Source organism: Odocoileus virginianus, chromosome 33, assembly GCF_023699985.2.
Source record: "Odocoileus virginianus isolate 20LAN1187 ecotype Illinois chromosome 33, Ovbor_1.2, whole genome shotgun sequence".
NCBI lineage: Eukaryota > Metazoa > Chordata > Mammalia > Artiodactyla > Cervidae > Odocoileus > Odocoileus virginianus.
This window is the reverse complement of record NC_069706.1, coordinates 35810576-35832526: the sequence shown is the minus strand read 5'-3', so window position 1 is coordinate 35832526 and position 21951 is coordinate 35810576. Positions and strand designations below refer to the sequence as shown.

Here is a 21951-nt window from a genome sequence, read left to right as displayed (position 1 = left end):
TCTGATACAGATTTGACTTTGTAATTTTGAAAAGTTGATTGCTTTTTCTTGCAGCTGCTTTGTGGACATGGTGATTTCTGTCACGTTCGTTTCTCGTTTTGACAGATTGTTGCCAATTCCTTCCTGGCAAACCCTACTACCTCTGCTCTGTTTGCCACGATCCTGGTGGAGTACCTCCTGGACCGCCTGCCAGAGATGGGCTCCAACGTCGAGCTCTCCAACCTGTATCTCAAGCTGTTCAAGTTGGTCTTCGGCTCTGTCTCCCTCTTCGCAGCTGAAAACGAGCAAATGCTGAAGGTAGAGTCAGACCCAGGCCGCGCGTTGTGTTTGGGGGATTTTTTGGTCGTTGTTGTTTTTTAATACTTTTCATCTTGTGCAGAAACTGCAATGGCTCTTTATATTTCCAAACACAATAATATTAAATTAATAAGTGTTTGCAACTAGTTGGAGCCAAGTGTGGAAAACACTGCAGGTGTTTCAAAGCAGAGCTGCTCCCGGTTGTTTGCTGACCCAGGATGAACACGTGAGAACTCTCACCAGCAGGGCTTGTCAGTAGTCTTGGCACCACTGATTTTTCATTTTTGAAGTCATTTCTTACATGAACCACACAAGTAGGGTAGGAGCACATCATGTTCTTTTTAAAAACGAAAAAAAAATCAAATGACACAAAAGACTAGAAGAGGAAGGAACATCCGACCTCTCAGATCTGACGAGAAGTATTTGGCTGTTGAACAGTTCCCATCATATCCCCTTCTTTCCCAGCACATCGTGTCTGTGTTCGTATCTTATGTTCGGCACACAAACACCCCATTTCAGGACTGTTTGTTCATTTTTCCTCTGAATCAAGGACTGCAGCCAATTTGTGTCCCTGTCTTAAGGCCGACTGGGAGGGGTGTGTTTCCTCTTCAGCGCATCATGGTATCTCATCAGTTACTTGATGCCAGCAAATGGCAGAGGCCAGTGCTTACAGCGGCCACTGAAGGCAGCGCATGGAACAAAAGACCTTATCAAAATTCTCTTCTACTGATGGCAGGATATTTTGGTTTCTGCAGAAAGCTGAGTATTACCAGTTCTGTCTGAAGAGAGATGTTTTCCTGTAGGGGAAAGTTTGAGAATGTTAAGGAGATCCATTTTCTTCTGAAGTAAATGTGACATAAAGCACCAGTAATTCGTGCTTGTGTGAGACATTTTCCTCCACTTTTTCAGTTACGTAGTTACCAGTTATCAACAACCTTGATGTTACTTCTGAGTTAGTATAAAAAGACAGACTTTCAGAAAGATATAAAATATTTGTGTGTTTTGTCCACTTAGTTCAGTATCTTCAAATAATTCAATTTTTGCCTGTATTAAGGGGACAACTGTATAAACCAACAACCAACAGAAAAGAAAATAAAGCCTAACAGACAAGGCTTATGAAGAGGTGTCTGAATATTGTTCAAGAGCTGTTCAAAGAATAATTTGATGGAATGCTTTGTCTTGGGACTAGTTAATAGAGATGATTTTATCTGTAAAAGAAAGAATTCATGCCAGATACAGTTACAAATGACTATAGCGATAGTTTGCAGTTAATAGTTCACTTTAAATGTGCCTGCAGAAAAACTCACATCAAACTTAACCTGTCGTATGTCAAACTAGGATTTGAAGTACCAGATAAAAAGCTAACCTATTTTAAGCTGTTCATTAAACTTTAAGCTAATAAAATGGTTTCTTAAATAAATACTCATGAACAGAGTTTTTGATCAAGTCTTCCAAAATGTTAAGATCTCGAACGTCTTTTGAGGCTTTTCCCAACTTTACGTGTGCAGTATGTGATCGGAAGTGAAGTTTCCGTGCCTTTGGGTTGCTGTTTGTATTTCGACAGTTACTAGGAGATCAGCTTCTTTCGTCCTGTTTGATTATTTAGTCTTAGGAAGGAGGGACTGTTCACAAGAACTGCAGAGCCAGCAGGCCCTCCAGGTCCTGCTGCAGAGTGTCTGCAGCATCGCTTACCTACATATTCGTGGTAAGATAGGAACCTAGGAAATGCTGCTTTCACAGCCAAACTGGGTGGAAAGCTACCTGTATTTTAAGAGAAATTAATTTCAATCAAATAAAAGTTGGAAAGATTCTGTTTTGTTTTTCTTTTTGGAATAAGTTCATCAAGATGACCTTCCCTTCCTCCCTTTGTGCAGTGAACCCTCCTCCCTTCAAAGCCTGTTAACCTGCTTTTTCTCCATCCTGCAGCCTCACCTGCACAAGATTGTCAACAGCTCGATGGAGCTCGCCCAGACGGCCAAAGAGCCCTACAACTACTTCCTGCTGCTTCGGGCCTTGTTCCGCTCCATTGGGGGCGGGAGCCATGATCTCCTGTATCAGGAATTCCTGCCCCTCCTCCCCAACCTCCTGCAAGGTCAGAGCAGTGATCCGGTTGCCGTTGAGTCTTGTGTGCTTGCGTGAGTTTTGGCTGACCTTGTTTGCTGGGGTTCCTCCTCTGCACCTGGTCACGGTGAGGGGACGTGTGTGTCTGTCCCTGTGTCTTGAGCTTTAAAGAGGTGGGTACGTCTCCCTGCTCAGAATTGATTGGGAGTGGGAAGGTCTTCATTGACCCCAGTTAGGACATTTTTGTAGCATTTTGGAAACCGTTTTAGAGAGTGGTTTAGTAAGATCAGGGATCCCTAGATTGAAAGAGAACAAGAAGGCAAAAAACAAGTTATAAAGCTGACATAAGCCATATATATAATATATAAAAATATGTTTGTGTTTTTATTTACTTGCTAAAGTGCGTAGACAGGATTCTTTCATTCCTGTGCATTAGGAATGCTTTCAAGGCTTATAGCTAAAGGGGATCTTGAGTCCAGTGAATGTTCACAGGTACGAACTGAGTAGACACACTGTCCTAGGAATTTTTTTCCTTTTTTTTTTTTTGTAACGGTGAGCTCTTGGCAAGGGATTGAATCTTCTTCTGTGTTTTCTTTATAAATTCTTTCAAAAGAAGGCATTTATAGCACAATGTACCCAGAAGGTACCTGGGAAATCCTTGAGCATGTTGAAGGTAGTGTTAGTCGCTCAGTCCTATCCGACGCTTTGTGACCCCATGGCCTGCAGCCCGCCGGGCTCCTCTGTCCATGGGAATCTCCAGGCAAGAACACTGGAGTGGCTGCCACGCCCTCCTCCATACTGAAGGTAGCGTGGCCCTGAGTCCCCTGTCTAGTGCTTAAGGAGGCCCGTGGGCAGGCTGTGTTGTCTGTGTTTGACCTGACTCCAGGCCTGCCCAGCCTGCGCCCTCTGCTCCGGTCGGTCTCACGGCCCTGCCTACAGTCTTCCCAGCCCGCCTTCTCTCCCTCCTGGGAGCTGGGCCTGGCCGCTCTCCTTGTCTCCGTGCCCCTTTGGTTCTGAGTCTGGTGCCACAGCTGTGCGTTGCCTCGCCTCACGGGCCCTCTTGCTTCAGCCTCAGTGCCCGGGACGCACCTTGTCCAGGAGGCGCTGTCACCTGCTTTTCTCTTCCCAGCCGTCTCTCAGGTTCTGTGGGCAGGTCCACATCTGACGTTTTTCAGGAGAGGGGCTCAGTAAATACTCCATTACCTTCGTGAAGCCTCGTGAAGAGTGTATGGGGCCCTGAGTTTGTAAGAAGGAAGCTCCTCTCATTTACAAAATCCAGAAGTGGATTTTTTTTTTAAAGTTTATTTTAAAGCATAAACATCAACTGTGGTTTACTGGAAATCTGAAATGACATGCAAGCTTGTAAGCCTCAGACTTGAGATGCACACGTCACATTGGAGTCTGTTTCTTTCTAGATTGGGCTTATTTACTGGAGAACATAATGTTAAATACCTTGTGTAGCATTAACTAGTCCTACACATTAGTTCAATCAACGTTAAATAATATTCATCACAACCTAAACTGATTACATGCAGCCTGGTGTTGTCACACGATAGACGGAAGAGGCCTTGGGTGCGGTCACAGGATGGGTGCAGCAAATGTAGCTCGAAGGTGGAGTTCTGTCTTGAGGCGGATGTTTACAGAGAGTGGGCCGGTGGTTCTGTGTGTTACCTGGGTGCCCCTGGGCGGTACCGTCCCCCTCGCGCAGGGCTCAGCCTGCTGCCGTCCCCACGCAGGGCTCAACATGCTGCAGAGCGGCCTGCACAAGCAGCACATGAAGGACCTGTTCGTGGAGCTGTGCCTCACGGTGCCCGTGCGGCTGAGCTCGCTGCTGCCCTACCTGCCCATGCTCATGGACCCGCTGGTGTCGGCGCTCAACGGCTCCCAGACGCTGGTCAGCCAAGGCCTGCGGACGCTGGAGCTGTGCGTGGACAACCTGCAGCCTGACTTCCTGTATGACCACATCCAGCCCGTGCGCGCCGAGCTCATGCAGGTGAGCGCGCGTCCCCGCCGGCAGAGGGCGCCCCGGGCCCCGCCTCCTTCCCGGGGACGCCAGGCCGTCCGTTTCAGAGGTGTTTCGGAGGCCAGCTGGGCTGCCGATGGAGCCTTCGCCTGGCTGCGGGAGGCTTCTGGTGTACAAAGTGGTGTGGAGAAACACCACTGTGTCGAGTGGATACTTGTTTTGCATCATCACTCCCCTTTTGGAGGGCTCCCGCAGCATCGCGTTCTCCTGAGGTTGGTGGCTTGGGAAGGCAGGCGTTACATGGCTACCGCTGTCTCCAGGGAGAAACGCGCTCTGTCTGAGGGTTCCCGAGTTACACAGTGCAGAGGTGCCCCCTTGTTGTAAAGAGAGAGCCGTCTGGCCGCCCCCGGAGGAAACAGCAGAAAAGAAGGGCGGGTTTGAACCCATGTTACATTTTGTGGTCATTAGTGCTCTGTGTGGGGTTGTCCCCACGTGTTTTGCTGATGGTGACGGATTGTTCTGTGGTTGGTGAGTGTTAGAGGTCAGGGCTGCCTGTTGCTTGCTCACCCACCCGTTTAGGGGATGGTGTTTGGCCCCAAGTCAGGGTCCGAGTGCCAGCTTCTGTGATGGGCATGCAGTCACTCCTGAGATGCAGGATCTCTGGACAGTGGACAGAGACAGTGACCTGCATGCGCTGGCCAGTGCCGCAGTTTAGGTCTCAGGCTCCATCCAGGCGGGAGAAGATGGCAGAGGTCGGGTGGGAGCCGCCAAGGCCAGTCCTGTGGAGGCCTGGCCAGAGAGCAGGACTGTGGGTTCTGGAAGGCTGAGCGTGGGTGAGCACCGTGTGGGAAGAGGAGGCAGGGCTGGGTTGGAGGCCTCCTGCCCTTCTGTGAGCAGAACAGGCTGAGGGAGAGACCGCTCGGGGCCACGGCTGGCTTCTTCCCTCCTGCTGGACCGCTGGCAGAGGCCTGTCAGCCCGCCGAGTCCCTTTGCGAAGGTGGGAGACTGGACCCCCATTCCCAGGCCGCCCCCTCCCGGGAGGTAAGCAGACACCCCTCTCCCGCAGTGGTTTTGGGTGGGCCGACAGGAACATAAGAGAAACTGGAATTTTGCTTAAAGAAGAGTTCCAAGATTTTATATTGATGATCGCTAGACGCTAATACCTGGCCTTGTTACAGAGGATGTTTCAGAAAATAGATTTAAAGAGTGAGCTGTGGCCGCTTTCAGGGTTTATGATGATGTCAGTGAAAAAAGTTGGGAAAATCGCAGTTATCTGAAACAGTCGAGTGCCTCTCTCCTTGATACTAACTGTGAGCACGAGCTGCCCAGTAACTCGTTTTTCTTGTAATGCCGGTCCCGTTACGGTCCCAGTGTGCCCTCCTCACCATCCTTTCTCATAGCAGATTTGAAACATAGAAGGAAATTTGTGTGTCATGTTTGTAAGTTATAAAACCTAATAGCAGTAAAATCCTGAGGACACTCTGTCTAATCCAGGGTCGAGGACTTTACCGGCAAGTGTGTTTTCCTGTCTGCTCCCCCGGCCTGTTGTGTATGTCCATCCAAGCAGTGTGCTGTTTTGTTTTCTTGCCTTTGAGCTCTATGCTGTTGACGACTTGCTACCTCTTGTATTCCAGGAACACGGAAGAACATTTATGTGTGTATTTTCTGTCGAGGCATTCAGTTCTCAGAAGAACACACAAAAGACTAACACCAGTTCCCCCCAAGCCGAGAGCTGTGTGTCTGGGGGCCGAGGGGAGGGGCATCTTCACCGTGTCGTCCCCCCAGAGCTTTTGCGTCGGGGCTGGGGGACCGTGGGGGCGCTGTCTGCTCGGAGGCCGACAGACGCGCGCTGACTTGCAGGCTTTGTGGCGCACCTTACGTAACCCCGCGGACAGCATCTCGCACGTGGCCTACCGCGTCCTCGGGAAGTTCGGCGGCAGCAACAGGAAGATGCTCAAGGAGTCCCAGAAGCTGCTGTACGTCGTGACTGAAGTTCAGGGCCCCAGCGTCACCGTGGAGTTTTCTGACTGTAAAGCGTCCCTTCAGCTCCCTATGGAGAAGGTAACTGCGTGCGTCTCTGGGAGCGTCTTAAAAAAGAGACTGCAAGTTCCATTGTAAACGTTTAATTTCTGTTCAGAAACAGGAAATAGAGCCAGTTCCTTTGGGGAGGGAATTTCTTAACCCAAAGAGCAACAAGGCTTGCCAGGGCCCAGCCTGGCTGGCGAGGGCTTCTGTGATGCCCAGAGGCCGGTGGGGGGCACTGCCCCCGAGGACCTGCGCGCTGGGCAGGGCCGTCCTTCCTGACGGGCGGGGGCTGCTGCCCAGCCAGCCTCACCCTTGCCCTTCGTCTGCTCTGATGCCCAGCGGGCGTCACGTCACGGGTGATGTAGAACCAGGCTGATCGTGTCCCTGTCTCACCCCTCGCTCCTGGGTCCCCACTTTCCTCCCAGGCTCCCCCCAGGGGCGGCTCTGTCAAAACCCACCGGCAGACGGCGCCCAGCGTGTTGCAGAGCACTCATCAGGCGCTTCTGCCTGACCCCTCACCTCACTGACCCCTCTGGGCCTCGCACACTCAAGGTTGTGTTTATCACGGTCCGTGAGGTCGCATTCGACTTTCCCTTTTTACTACAGAACCCGCCCTCTCTGCCTGCATTGCAGCTTTTGATACCACGTCGTTTTGGACTACTTAGCTAGCCGTTAACATAGTGGGCATTTTGGGGAAGGTTTTACCGCACGCTTTGGCGTGTGCCCGAGTGACAGCCACTTCAGTGAGCCGCACGCTGGCCGCACGCTGAGCTCCCTGCAGGCCTGGGCCTGGCCATGCCCTGGGCCGGGACCACTCAGCCCTGCCCGAGCCGGGCTCGCCCGCCCCGTCCTGTGTGTCAGAACGCCGCTCTCCGTGTGGGAAGCGGACGCAGAGCAGCAGTGTCTGTGATTTGTTTGTTTGTTTTTGAGCCAGACTTCACTGTCCGCTTGTGAGGAAGAATGCCCACTGTGGGCAGCGTCTCTCTGGAGCCGTTTCCGGTGTCTTCTCTCCGTCCACCTGTCCCCCACCTTCTCAAGCGCATGCATTGTCTCTCCACTCCCCCAGCCGTGCCCCACAGACGTGGTGCCCTTTTTAATCTCAGCTCCTATCTCCGCCTTTATCAAAGTACTGGCCACTAGTTTCCTTGTAAGAAAATACAACTAAAATTCTGTCTTTACCTTGAAAATGACCATAGTGACTGTTCTGTGAGTCCAGCCAGTTCCACATCTTAGGTAATTTCCTTAAGTTAGGATTCTGTTTGTTTTAGCCCTGTCAGTGCAGGGTTGGTGTTAGAATGCAAATGATGATTTTCACTTGACCTCTGCACAGACTAAGCCAAGCTAGAAGATCCCTTTAGAAGTAGTTTCTCCCCCAGGCAGCTAAAGCAGGGAAGAAGCCAGATAGTGAAGACACGCCTCCCTGGTCCTCAGGGGTCCCATGCTGCTCCTGGGACCCTTCCCAGCGGGGGGCACCTGAGGGCCCTGGCAGGGGAGGGCCAGGCCCAGCGCCTGGGCTCACATGACAGCAGTTGCTTCTGGCATACCGTCCTTTCTTTGGTGCGGAGGGGACAGTGATCAGCTTGTAGGTTCTGTTGATAACACAGTTCCCCCTCCGTGGTTTATGACATAGTGCTGCGTGGGTCAGAGGCCGCAGGAGAAGAGCTGGGGGTGAGGTAGCCAGAGGCCGGCCTCGCGCCCTGCCCGCGTCTGGAGGGTGGGCCTGTCCCGTCAGCCCCCCTGGCTCCTCACTGCGTCTGGAGGAGACTTCAGTACAGGTTAGGCCTTTGATTTCTAGGTGTGTAAGTACCTTTAACATTAGCACCTGAGCCGTTAAAGACTTAGAGTGTTTTTGTGTGTGATTCTTCCTTCCCTGCCTTCTTGGCCCACCTATAATAGGATAAGATGTGTATGAAGCTGTGTAGGTTTTCTGAAAAAATGAAGTAAACCCTCTTTGAAGAAATTGGTTAAACCTTAGGAAAGTCATCTCAGTTTTGAACTGAGATGACAGACTCTAGTTTAATCCAGCAAATCTATCACAGGAGTCCTTCTGAGCTCACTTAATTTCTGGAATTTCCCATCAGCCTTTTTAAGCACAAAATCAGTAAACCCCGCTTCACATTTCAGTTTGAGCCCCATCCGTTGCTTCGTCTGGAAGCTTCATTTGGTAAAACCTGCTCGCCTGTCTGCAGACCCACTGCTGTCTTCAAGGGTAGACGTGCTTCGAGCTGCTTCTGGGTGCTGCTCGTGCCTCCAGCAGAGGCTTTTCAGAATCACGATTGCAGCAGAAACCCCAGTTGCTGTGCTTCTTTGCCACAGGCCATTGAGACGGCTCTCGACTGCCTGAAGAGCGCCAACACCGAGCCCTACTACCGGAGGCAGGCGTGGGAGGTGATCAGGTGCTTCCTGGTGGCGCTGATGAGTCTGGAGGACAACAAGCACGCGCTGTACCAGCTGCTGGCCCACCCCAAGTACGCTCTGCCCGGGGCAGGTTGGGGGCGGGCCGCCTCCCGGGTCCCTGTCGGAAGTGTGCTCCTCCAGGTCGGGGAGAGGACATGCTGTCTGCTCAGCCATGCTTCTCTTTCGGAGACAGTGGGGAGAACTGGGGTGCTTGAGAGGTGGTCTCTCTCAGCACGTTGAACGTGCTGCCGTTCTGTGGGTTGCCTCTGAGTCATCGGCCTGTGCTCACGTTAGGAGAGAGCACGTTTGGTGTCTCCTGACCCACTGGCTGAAGCCATGCGTTGTGGAACTTGTCACATCAGGTTCCACGTGTTGCTGAAATTAAAGCAGAGAAGTCGCTCAGGCCCGCGCAGTTGTACATAAGTTCCTTGGGATAGGATGTCAGCTCTGGACTCGAGTGTGGTGACAGTGAATTTAATTGTTGCACAGCTTTACGGAAAAGACCATCCCCAACGTCATCATATCACATCGCTACAAAGCACAGGACACCCCAGCCCGGAAGACCTTCGAGCAGGCCCTGACTGGGGCGTTCATGTCTGCGGTCATTAAAGATCTGCGGCCCAGCGCCCTGCCCTTTGTGGCCAGCTTGATCCGCCACTACACAATGGTGGCGGTCGCCCAGCAGTGTGGTAAGTGACCCCAGATGAGCCGCGTTGAGGTCTTCAGGGACTTCGTGTTTCACAGAAGCTGAGTTTGGCTGATTGGCTTTGGACTGTTGTTTGCTGGTTGTCCACTCATTCCATTGCCGCAGAGAGTTGGTGTTTCAGCATTGGGTGCTGTATTCACTTGAAAATTGTCACCTGGTTTTACGTATAAAATATTAATACGGTGGCTTTAACGTTTTGGCCCTCTGTTTTTCGTCTCGGGGGCTGAGTACTTTTGGACTCTCTGCATGGAGAGCGGTGACTGTGTGTGGTCGTGCCCCCTGTCCCCAGAGGTGTTTGCCAGGCCCAGCCCCCATCACCGCTTGCTCCGGCGCCCCAGCTCCTCTGTCTGCTCCTGGACCCTCATCCGTGCCTTTCCCCTGCCTGGCCGCTCCTGCCTTCTGCTCCAGGCGTTCCCAGGCTCCGGGTGCCAAAGGACCTATTCTGTTAGTTTTTAGTCCGTTGCAGACTGGTGGTTTTGTAAAAGACAGTAATTCTGTCACGGCATCGCCAGCCACTGTTCCCGAACACTCAGTCTGTTCTGCAGCCGCTCCCAGCCCAGCGCCGGTCAGTGGGCGTGACCTCTCGAGTAGCACTTTGTGTCCTCAGACCTCTCACCCTGGGACGAGTAGCTTTCTCCCAACGCTTCAGAAGTCCCCCCCCACACACACACACGCACCTTTTAAACTCTTCCTGTCCGAGCAGTCGGCGCCGTACAGTTGAGCGCTGAGCTTGTTTCCCAGTGTCTGCAGGCCTGCACGCCTCGGTCACTCCCACCGCACCGTGGGCCGGTGCCTGCCAGGTGGGGTTCATAGCTGGCTGCCCTTGCTTTTTCCTGTTTGTGCGTCAGGAGCGTCCACAGCATAACCCATAGTCACGCCCACATTGTGCCTCTTGACCTGGGTAAATGACTCTCTTCAATGAAGATACCTGATTATGGTTCTTACTTTAAACAGCTCTGTCCTTGAGTTGTGATTGAGAAAATCTGAAAGTTAACACTGTGTAAGGGAGTCAGTTACATTATAACTACTTACTTTGTAAATAGTTTCGGTTTAACAGTAGTTGGTCAAGTACCATGGTTGGCTTTTACTAAATTCCTAACCTCAAGGGAAACAGATAGTTTTGCAGGTGGAGGGACGAGCGTGTCTGTGGCGCTAAACCCAGCTCTCCCGCCTGCCGTCCGCTCTCCTCCCAGGCCCCTTCCTGCTCCCGTGCTACCAGGGGGGCAGCCAGCCCAGCACCGCCATGTTCCACAGCGAGGAGAACGGGTCCAAAGGGATGGACCCCCTGGTCCTCATTGACGCCATCGCCATCTGCATGGCGTATGAGGAGAAGGAGCTCTGCAAGATTGGGGAGGTGGCCCTCGCCGTGATCTTCGACGTGGCGAGCATCATCCTGGGCTCGAAGGAGCGGGTAAGGCGCGCAGCCCGGGTGGGGCTGTCTGTGCCCGCGGGCGGCCGCGCTCCGAGCCCCGGGAGCTGGGGGCTCACCCGGCGGTGCGTGTCTCTCCCAGGCGTGCCAGCTGCCCCTCTTTTCCTACATCGTGGAGCGCCTGTGCGCCTGCTGCTACGAGCAGGCCTGGTACGCGAAGCTGGGCGGCGTGGTGTCCATCAAGTTCCTCATGGAGCGCCTGCCCCTCACCTGGGTGCTGCAGAACCAGCAGACCTTCCTCAAAGCGCTGCTCTTCGTCATGATGGACCTGACGGGCGAGGTAGGCGGGGCCGGGGGGGTGACCCCAGACCCGACCACATGGGCGCAGGATGGTCACTCGCCTGGGGAACAGTTAGTTTGAGACAGTTCTGCAAGCATGCTCTCCGGGAAACTTAGATTTCACTGCTGTTGCTGTTCCGTCACTAAGTCGTGTCCGACTCTTTGTAACCCCCGTGGACTGCAGCAGGCCAGGCCCCCCCACCCCATCCTCTACTGTCTCATGGAGTTTGCTCAGATTCACATCCATTGAGTTGGTGTTACTCGCTGACCATCTCGCCCTCTGATCTCGCTACAGCACCTTAAATGAAAGGACAGATCACGGCCCTTAGGTTCACTTTCACTGAGGCTCTAAATACTGGTCAGTCTTAATAAACAGTCGCTGGCCAAAGGACTTGACACAGTGGTCCGTGAAGGGAAAACCGCGTCTCAGTTCTGCCACAGGTTAAACAGTACGCATGCCGCAGAGGTTCCTTTAGGAGCCACGTTCTTTATGAACCTTTACATGGATGTAGCACAAACAAGCAGAAGATGGCGGGCACCCCTGTTTAAATTTGTTTGGTAAGCACGAGGATCAAGTCTACACACGCATTTTCTTCCTGAAGGACAAACAACTGATCTCTAAGCAGCAGGGTTAGCTACTGGAGTACCTTGAGGACAACACGAGGCAGTCTTGACGCCTTAGCTGGTGTGTGAGGGGCGCGGGCCCCCAGTGGCTGCGTTTGGGGCGGGCGGGCAGGTGTGCAGACGTGGGTGCTGGGTGCAGCAGCGCCCATCTTTGGTGCTGAGGAGTCCCTGGCCTGCAGGTTTCCAACGGGGCGGTCGCCATGGCCAAGACCACCCTGGAGCAGCTTCTGATGAGGTGTGCGACGCCCCTCAAGGACGAAGAGAGGGCGGAGGAGATCGTGGCGGCCCAGGAGAAGTCCTTCCACCACGTGACCCACGACCTGGTGCGGGAGGTCACGTCCCCGAACTCCACCGTGCGGAAGCAGGCCATGCACTCTCTGCAGGTGCTGGCCCAGGTTACCGGGAAGAGCGTGACCGTGATCATGGAGCCGCACAAGGAGGTGAGGCGCCGTCCCGGGCGCAGCATCTGCAGGCTTTGTCCTCCTCCAGGTGTGAGTGCTCATGATGCGGAACTTGTCGTTTTGTATCTAGTGAGCTAAGTGCTGTTACACGTGCTGAGGTCATTCTGACCTCAGGTTTGCAGATGGCAACGTCCTTATATTAACGCCTGTGTTGGTGACTGTCAGGGGCAGAGGCTGGTTTTCTGGGCCTGATGAGCACGACCTGGTCTCATCCTTGTTTTGGTTTTTGCTGTTGTAAGAGCAAGCTGCTCTGGACCCCGAGCAGTGGAATGTGTCTGACTGCATCTCTCCATGACCCAGCGTCAGCATTTGAAATAGCTCCTCCCTTTCCTAACTGAGGGATATCTAGGATAACTTGATCTTAGTTATGGTTTTTAGGTTGCTAACTGGCTTAGGATCTTGCAATGAGAGGTGTTTGCTTTTTGAGGGGCAGCCGGTCAGCGGTGCCTCCTCCACGCCTCCCCCAGGTCCTCCAGGACATGGTCCCCCCTAAGAAGCACCTGCTGCGACACCAGCCCGCCAACGCCCAGATCGGCCTGATGGAGGGGAACACGTTCTGCACCACGCTGCAGCCCCGGCTCTTCACGATGGACCTCAACGTGGTGGAGCACAAGGTGTTCTACACAGAGGTAGGGGCCCAGCGTGGGCAGGGTCGCCACGTGCGTCTGGCAGCCCGTCTGTGCGCGGAGGCAGGGGCAGTGGCCGCAGGGAGCCAGCCGGCGCCTGGCTCAGCCCCCCCGCACAGGCGTGTTACATCTGAGGCGGGGGAGGCGCGTGTCTGAGATGTCCAGTGAGGTGGGGGGTTGCTGAGTCCTTGGAGCTCTGTTAGCCTTCACGGGGAGCTTGCTCTTTAGGACCTTGAAGTGCATTTTAGAGCCAAGACTGTACCATCCTCCTCTATCACGCATGTCAGCAGGCTTCCAGTTTATTGAGTTTATGAGACTTGAGTGTGCCACGCCCTGCTGAGAACTCCCTTCATGTGAGCGCCCTTACCTGGCTCCGGCAGTACCATGTGAAGTACAGACCCTGAGCACTCTCTCTCTGAAGGTGCCAGACCTGAGCCTTAGGGTTTGTTAGGCACCCGGAGCCCCAGAGCAGGTGAGCTGGAGAGCTTAGGCTGGAGCCACCGCAGTCGTTTTGGAACCTGGCCTCTCATCACTGCGCTGCCCTGCTGGGCTCTCGTTTTGTTTGGTGGACTTGACTTGCCCCTTGACCCCAAGATAATAGGCAGTGATGGATGGTACCTTCCACGTATTTGTCAGTCAGTATCACAGTGTGGGATGGTACTAGACAGTGCTGAATAGGAACTCAACTGTAGATGCAGTCAAATCATAGATATTAACTTAGACTCAATAATGGGCTGTTGATTAGCCTAATTTGAAATGGTTATAAGATGTGACTTCTTCTGGAGGCATTGTCAGACTAAACTGAGCCAGAAGTCATAAGGAAGCAAGTTTCTTCCTTGTCCACACCAAGTCTGACCTTCCAGCTATGAAAAAACTTGCCTCTTGATTCTTTAAGTCCCTTGTTTTTACTTGGACATAAGGTCATTGATCGTGTGTTCTAGCTTTGATTTTTTTTTTTAATACCTTGGTTATAGCCCTTATGTAAGTTGTCCATGATGTCAGTAGAAGGGGAAAGTAGTAGTAGAACACCATATATAGTACTTTAGGCAGTAGATATATAAATGTGTACTAGTTTGGCGAAATGTCTGGAAGACCAGCTGCTGGAGTATCTGCGTTATATAGTATTTCCAATAAAATACTTCCTTCTTATGCTTCTGTGTGCTTGAAAAGAGAGAAAAAGCATTACTGCTCAAATACTTGAATTACAGCGTGTTTATTTCTTGGGCCTTGGCCCAAGGCACTGGGAAACGTCTGTGAGCAAGGCATTGTCCCCCCAACATGGAATTTGCATTTAGATAGAGTGATCCTCTGCATAAAGAAAAAACAGGATGGTATCAGAGCCCCGTGAGAGTGCAAAAGAACTTACTTCACAGAGGTTGACTGAGTTTTGCTTTAGAATAAGGAAGTCCAGTGACATTTCGATACTTAAGTGCTTTGGGATTTGGGTTTAGTTGGTTAATCGTGTCGTGTGTGGCTGACGGTCATGTCCTCAGTGAGAGCAGGCCACGTTAGGGTCATTCTGTCTCTTGCAGCTCTTGAACTTGTGCGAGGCTGAAGATTCGGCTTTAACAAAGCTGCCCTGTTACAAAAGCCTGCCGTCGCTTGTGCCTCTCCGGATCGCGGCCCTAAGTAAGTTCATGTAAATCTGAAACAAGTTAGCGGGCACGGAAGTTGGGGGGCGGGGATGACGGCCTTTTTTGTTGTCTGACTTTTCTGACTCTCTGTGGTCTCTAAGGGGAAATAAAAAAAGTTGTTGATATGTTTATCAGGCTGCATAATGAGATGTCATTGGACTGTATAGATTGCTAGGATTTAAGTAATTATTTTACTCTAATAAACTGGATTTTACTGTGTTGTAAACTCTTTGTAGCTCTCTTGAGGGAACTGAACATTTCTCTAAGGTGTGTCTCTAATTTCCTGGTTTAAGAGTGTCGTCACACCACTGACACCTTGCCATTTTTATCTGAATCAAAGTATTTAGATCTTTTTAGACTTTTTAATGATTTAGGAGCATTTGAGACTCCTGCTGTCTCCAGGCTTTCATTAAGAATGTCAGTCATCATTGTTTAGCACAGAAATTGTACATAATTTAGGAAAATACACTGCTTGCCTTCATACTTAGAACCAGTCGTTTCCTCCTCTTTGGTAAATACCCAGTGGCTAACTTGGTCTCTCGTTGACTTTTACACACTTAATGACGTAGTGAAATATTGCCAGAATCCTGCTTGAATTAGACGTAGAGGAGCTGAGAGGCAGAGCTTGAGGATGGCGCTCAAGACATGGCAGGCCAGGGTGCAGGGGGACGCAGGGGGTCTTCTCACCCCTCCTGTTGGGGCTCCTCTCCTTGGGGCACCCCTCACGCATTTCACACGAGCTGGAACATTACTGCTTAACTAACCTGTAACATACAGGCTCAAGTTATGTCCTCTGTCCTGAGGCCTTTGATCCGCGCCCCCCCCCCCCCCCTCCCCCCGCATGCTGGGGCACAGATGATGGAGAGACGCTGAGCTCTGTGTCCGTCTCCTTCATCACAGAGCCCGAGGCTCAGCCCTCAGTGTTAATACAGCGTGCGCGCGCCCATGGGTCTCACACCCTTGCCTGTGAGACATCTCGGGGGCAGGGGTGTCGTTGGGGACCCCCCTCACCCTTGTTTTCATATTGTTTTCCTTTTCACCCCTCCATTTATCTGGACAATAAGATTGACCGTGGGCTTTCTGGCAGGCTGTTACCTTCTTATATCATAGTTATAGATAATAGTGACCTTGTGAGTAGAAGGCCACGCATTCTTTTGTCTTTCATGAAGCCGGGTTATTAGGAAAGAAGTTTAATGATTCGTGTGTTAGTTGGTTGGTAAAGCCTTTAGACCAGGATGTTGCTGTACGTTTTTCAGGTAAATGATGAAAATCGTGTTGATTTCTCTCCCTAAAGATGCACTTGCGGCCTGCAATTATCTTCCTCAGTCCAGAGAGAAGATCATTGCTGCGCTCTTCAAAGCCCTGAATTCAACCAACAGCGAGCTCCAGGAGGCCGGAGAAGCCTGCATGAGAAAGGTGAGTGGGGCTGGGTGGGGGGGGGGCGGAGATCCACACTTAGCTCATCCTGCTGACCTTGTCTGTATCTCAGGAGCCTGCCTGTGTGGTTCATCCCACCCGGGAGTGTCATAGTGTCTCTATTTCATAGCCATCCTGAACCCTTGAAAAATTAAACAGGAATGCCCAGTCCTCCTCATTTCATCATAAACTTCTAGGATATATAGGGTTAATGCTGCATTTTCCCGAGCAAAGCAGAAACTTGCTGCTAGACTTGACTGTGAGTTCTGGGTAGCATGAGGTGTACTCTGGTATCTTTTTCCCCTGTAACCTTTCTCTGTTAATAGTTTTTAGAAGGTGCTACCATAGAAGTAGACCAGATCCACACTCACATGCGCCCGCTGTTGATGATGCTGGGGGACTATCGGAGCCTGACGCTCAACGTCGTCAATCGTCTGACCTCGGTGACCAGGCTCTTCCCAAACTCCTTCAATGATAAATTTTGTGATCAGATGATGGTAAGCCAGACGTGTATGAGGAACCTGAGAGATCAAACTTTTTTAAAAAGTGAATTACGCTCACATGACTTACAGCTCAGAAGGTGTGGAGGGTGTCCTGTGAGCAGCCTCCATCCCATCCCCACATCTCCTCTTCCGGGAGACAGCCAGCGGGAACAGTCTCCTGTGTGTCCTTCTAGAGGTGCTTCCCGTTTGTCATGGGACATACGTCTCCTCGATTACTTCCCACAGAGGGAAGTGGGATCCATCCATTCTTCTTTCTTTTTACATTTACTGCCCCATCATTCAGATGGGTACTCAAAGCGCCTCTTCATCCTTGTCTTACGGCCACACAGTGTTTCATGGCGGGGACGTGCCAGGCTGTACCGCATCTTTCCCTGCTGGTGACCATCTTGATTGTTCCCAGTCTTTGGCCTTTGTCGACAGTGATGTGGTGAAGAACTTGTAAGGGCTTTAGAAATCCTTTTGAGTTTTTACAGTTAGCAAGGAGATAGTTATACACATAAAAGATCTGTTTGAACAGTGTTTAAACCTGAGGAGTAAACAGATGGAGAGTTTCAGCTATTAACTGTATTTTGCATTCTGTAAATAAACATTTATAAATAATTTAACTTTACGATTTTGCAGTATGTTACTACAAACATGCATGTTTTTTGTGCAGCTTTTAAGCCTTACATGCTGTTTTCTTGTCTGTAGATACCAAAGAAATGAACCATGGCCCAAATACCTAACTGGGAATTGATAGGTCCTAAAATTTTTAAGTGATACCCTAATAGTAGAGTGTAATGTAAGTGAATTCTCCAAATTGCAAGGCCCCTTCCCTTTAAGCTTCCATATATGATACAGATACGTACCTACCGGTCTATACGCATACGACCTGGAACGCTCTTCCCTCTCCTTCCCTGTTCTGGCCTGGCCACCTGTGCAGGGCCCTCCCGTCGCTGGTTCCAGCTCCTGTCACGTGGCAGGTGCCTGAGTTTTACCCCGTTTCCCCTGCTGTGAACCGGAGCTCCACAGGGTAGGGGTGCCGTCTGCTCAGTCACGTCTCTGCCCCGATGCCTCGCCTGGCTGCTGGCTCCGGGCAGACTCGGGGGACCGCCGCGGCACAGAGTAACACGAATACACGTCCTCTTGTTGGAGTGACCAGTTGCAGGACGTTTCCTGCTGTATCGGGGTGAATTCAGCCTTCCTATTTTTAGAACATAAGCAAACGTCAGTTACTCTCATCACTCATTTGGCTGCGCTATTTCAGTAATTAGAAACACTGCTCTTCTCATGTTGAGTAAGTTGGGAATTGCTCACCTATGGGTTTTCACCTGTTTTGGAACTGAGTTGCTCCTATTGTCAAGAAAAAATGTCTAAGGATGTATTTTTTTTCAACAGCAACATCTGCGAAAGTGGATGGAAGTGGTGGTCCTCACCCACAAAGGGGGCCAGAGGAGCGACGGAAATGTGAGTGACTCATTTGTTTCCGGGGGCAGCCCCGCCGCCGGGCACTGCCGTTAGTGATGCGAACGTCGGAGCCATGCTCTTAATTAAATCCCGGTCAGAGGTTTAGTTGTGTGTGACTCTAGTCCATGTAACCTGTTACACATATTTTGTTAGCATTACATTTTGGCTTTTATTTCTCTTAATCATTGAACATTCCTTTTTGTGTTTCTTTTAAAAAATTTCCCTTTTGTTGACTTTAACACGATGTTTTTGTTGATGAGAATCCTGGGAAGCTGGACATGTTAGTATTTCACTTTTACTAGCTTTTCTTTAAAGTGAATAAAGTGTGCTTTCTGGACAGTTCTTGGCAGCTGTCGTTTGCACGGGGGTGCAGTGCTCAGCTGCTGTTCCCACTGCTTTCCGCCCTCATTGCCTCACAAGCTGAGCAGAGGTTTTAGGCCTTCATAAAGCACCGAGGAGAACGTGATAAAGCATCACATGAATCCTGGCACAGGTGTTCTCTAGGTCTGAATCCCCCACCCCAGTTGTTTGCCCAAAGGCCAGATGGCCCGTACTTTAAAATATGTTGTTTTTTTTTTTACAGTTTGGAGGGAAAACCACTCTAGTTAAATCTTTTAAAGGATCCGACGTGGGTCGCTAAAGACTTACTTTGTCTGTTACAAATGAATGCTTCTTGCTGTTTTGACTCTAATCTTACTCGTAGATGTTAATACTCTTTTAAAGTATCTTTTAAGTTGATGTCTGTCCTCTCGGTGGGCTGTGTCTTCCACAAGCTCCTGTTCCGCCCCGTGGAACTGCAGCAGTACCCCGATGAGGGGTTCCCGAGCTCTGCAGAGGCCTCGTTAACGTGGCGTTCCGTGCTCCTGTGCCAATTCGTTGGATGCTGTGTTTCATCCCAGCTTGCATTTTATTTATTTTGGCTTTATTATGCTTTGTGTTAACCATTCTATGTCAAGGTGTCCTTTTTATGTGAGTCTTGTTTCCTGCTGCTTCTAAACAGCCAACAAGCAAAACTGAACCAGGATTTTAAACTTTCTTTAGGCGTGTTAAACCATTCATGACCTCTTTGAAGGTTTGTTATTTATATATATCGGGGAAGAAAATCAGGAAATCCTCATGGGAGAAAAGCGGAGCGTATTTGAAAAACCAAAACGCTTGGGAGCAGGCACTGGTGCCTCTCTACTTCTCTTCTCCAGCTGTCATCTGTTAGGCGTTTTTGCTCTAAATTTTATGCTTGTGTTTACTGTTAGCTGTTAATTCTCTGAAACATTAGGCAATTTTAGAATAAACGTTAAAGCCCTAGCAGGTAGATGAACAACTTCTGTTAGATCAGAAAGATCCCACAGACTTTCAGTGAAGCTAACATGGAGTGGGGGTCCGTTGCTCAAGGAGTGGGGCCATGGGCACTGGGAGTTCGCTCAGCTCCTGCTGAAGCCTGTCGCTCAGCAGTGAGCGTGTCCCCGAGAGCATCTCACTGCTGAGGGACTCAAGGCTGCGCACTCAGGGGCCAGTGTTTGGGGTCCAAGGCAGAGTGGCTGTGGTTTCTGGCGTCAGCCCAGAGCCAAGCTTCCTGTCTGCTCTTGAACCCTGAGGGCTTTCAGTGGCTGCTCCACAGATTGAGGAGCAGTTGATTTGGTTGGATTCCCAAATAACATTGCCCAGTTGAGAAACTGTAACTGATGATGTGCTAGAAGTTGAATAAAAATAATCATTCCCCATGACACCTTTACCCCTGATGATCCGAGTTTGCATTATCACCACATTAGGAATGTTTACCTGTTTGCCGTTGAACTTACAGGGGAGAGCTCGTGACCACCTGTTACACACACGTGCACACGCACAACAGCTTCACTTCACAAGATAACCCAGATGTCCATCCAGTGGGTGGTGTCATGGCCTGTGGGTTCTTCTGAGTGTGCAGGCCTGAGACATGCCTAATTGATGGGGATTAAGCCCCCTGGTTCTTCTCCAGCTTCAGCTTAACATGTCTTAGCCCTCACAGAAAATCTTGAATTACTGATTCTAAACAGAACAATTTTTTAAAATGTATTTGCTTACAGCAAAGTCTTACAGTTTCTCCCCTGGACAAGAATTCCAAAACCCTTTGTTAAATTTAGGGAAGAGTACACGCCCCACGACGCTGTCAGAAGAGACGTTCTGACATCTGAAGGGTGGAAGGTGTCTGTTTTGCTGTTGTGCATCTGTTAACTATTTTGTGCTTTCTTGACAATTGTGTCTTCACTGTCTTGTTTACCCCAATAACCCTGACTGTGTTTTTGAGTGTGTGGGAAGTTCTGTGTAAATAACATAAATAGAAAAAAAGATGATTTTCCTCCCCATCCTCAGGAGAGCATTTCAGAGTGCGGGAGATGCTCCTTGTCTCCATTCTGTCAGTTTGAGGTGAGAACAACCTATTAACAGTCAGTTTATGACTTGCACTGTGAAGAACAGTGTAATTTTCCTTTCTTTTCTGTTCTGTTTACCTTTGCGTTGCCTTTTTTCATGCTGTAACTTTTGTTTTGGTTCAGCCTGCCGTGGAAGGGGTAGAGGTGAGAACCAGTGGAGGCGCAGGAGGGGTTGTCCTCGTCCTTGGTTTTGCCGTGACTTGTGGTTCTGTGGTGGACGGAGTGTGTCGTGCCTGAGTGCAGTGACGTACTTGTCTGTCTGTGGCGGACCTGTGGTGCCACCGTTGCCGTGAGCTGTCCGGGGGCCACGCATGTTTCCCTTGAGGACCTTCTTAAGCCAGTTTCTAAGTTCTGTTTCCCACACGCTGGACTCGCCACATCTCAATTTTTCTGATTCCCTCGGGTTTTTGCTCTCATACCGTTTGTATGATCTCACACATCTAACAGCCTCTTGAGAGGAGACACGGCAAAGAATGCAGGAGGCCTGTTAGAAGCTGGGAGGCCTAGTTCCTTCTTGCCCGCCTGACGGAGCAGCTGCCTCACGCGGCCCTCCCACAGCCAGTCCCCGTGTGCGTCTCCCGCGCACAGCGCCCTCTGGTGGCTGGGGAGGCGGCGCGGCCGCGCGCTGCCTCTTCCGTAAAACAGGGGTGGTAACGCCTGTCATTCCTGCCGCCCCTCCCGGTGGCGACGCCAGGGCCAGCAGTGGTTCCGTGACAGGGCTTTGAAAACCAACGCCTTGGAGAGGAAAGTGCCATTTTTAGAAGGTTATTTGAACTTGAGGATCGAACTAACTTATCCTGCCCCCAAACTCAAACACTGGAGACGGGCACTCCAGGGGAGGCCGGGGGTGAGGTGAGCTGATGCTTCTCGTTTCTGACCCCTCTCACGTTTGGCCTCTTGACTTAGAGACGTTTTGAGCACTCTCTCCTCTGCTGCCGGGACCCGGTGCCCCTGACCGGCGCTTACCATCCCCATTTTACCGCAGTGGGGTCTGGGTACCCGGCCCCCCACCCATGAGGGACATCAGGGCATCTTCCGCCCCCGTGGCCCGAATGGCGGACCCAAAACCGTGGGAACTGACGCGAGAATGCAGAGTCGGGGTGACGGGGACTGGTCACCAAGCAGTCCACTTTTCACGTGGTTCCGGGGAGCAGTTTTTCAGCTTTGTTTCCAGGCCTGCTTGACAAATTCTTAGTCCCACAGTCAGTCACTTATTTCCGCTGATAGTTAATTTCCGGGGTAAAGACTTCCCGTATGTTTTGAGGACTTTGTGACTGAGTTTTAGGGGCAGCAGGAGTCTGTGCCCTCAGAACTTGCTGCACTGGGGAGACCCTATGAGGTCACGGCCACGTGGGGGACCCCTAACGCTCAGGCCATGGGCACGACCCCCCCCTGGGGGGGCTCACCTCGGCGGCCCGAGAGGTCACTCCTGACCCTGGTCAGTGTGTGTGCACGCGGACGTGGCAGTGTCACCAGCTGTGACCCCGCCCTCCGCTGAGAGCCCAGGGCAGGTCGTTTCCTCCGACCACAGCTGGAAGCTGAGGTTGGCGAGTTGTGGCTTTTTCCATGTTAACTCTGCTTCTGCTGGCGAGCCTTGCGAACGTAGTAGAGCCTAGCAGGGTCTGTGGTGACGTTGATGCCTCTGGCTGGCGCGATGAATTGGCCTGTTTTGTAACTTC

General features: G+C 51.1%; 1 protein-coding gene across 11 annotated transcripts in view; it reads left to right on the top strand.

Moving 5' to 3' along the window:
• TRRAP (transformation/transcription domain associated protein) overlaps positions 1-21951 on the top strand; it is an 89800-nt gene that overhangs the window by 20448 nt on the left and 47401 nt on the right. For 6 of the 11 annotated variants that reach the window (XM_070460384.1, XM_020900594.2, XM_070460383.1 and 3 more), the window contains 16 exons: positions 106-297; positions 2224-2389; positions 4095-4351; positions 6182-6382; positions 8663-8814; positions 9233-9432; positions 10643-10860; positions 10961-11158; positions 11961-12221; positions 12710-12871; positions 14401-14497; positions 15797-15918; positions 16245-16415; positions 17799-17867; positions 20214-20267; positions 20396-20416. In XM_070460384.1, coding sequence (XP_070316485.1) covers positions 106-297; positions 2224-2389; positions 4095-4351; positions 6182-6382; positions 8663-8814; positions 9233-9432; positions 10643-10860; positions 10961-11158; positions 11961-12221; positions 12710-12871; positions 14401-14497; positions 15797-15918; positions 16245-16415; positions 17799-17867; positions 20214-20267; positions 20396-20416 — 2541 coding nt within the window. The remainder of the gene's footprint in view (positions 1-105; positions 298-2223; positions 2390-4094; positions 4352-6181; positions 6383-8662; positions 8815-9232; positions 9433-10642; positions 10861-10960; positions 11159-11960; positions 12222-12709; positions 12872-14400; positions 14498-15796; positions 15919-16244; positions 16416-17798; positions 17868-20213; positions 20268-20395; positions 20417-21951) is intronic. The other 5 variants (XM_020900597.2, XM_020900598.2, XM_020900595.2 and 2 more) reach the window with 2 other exon arrangements.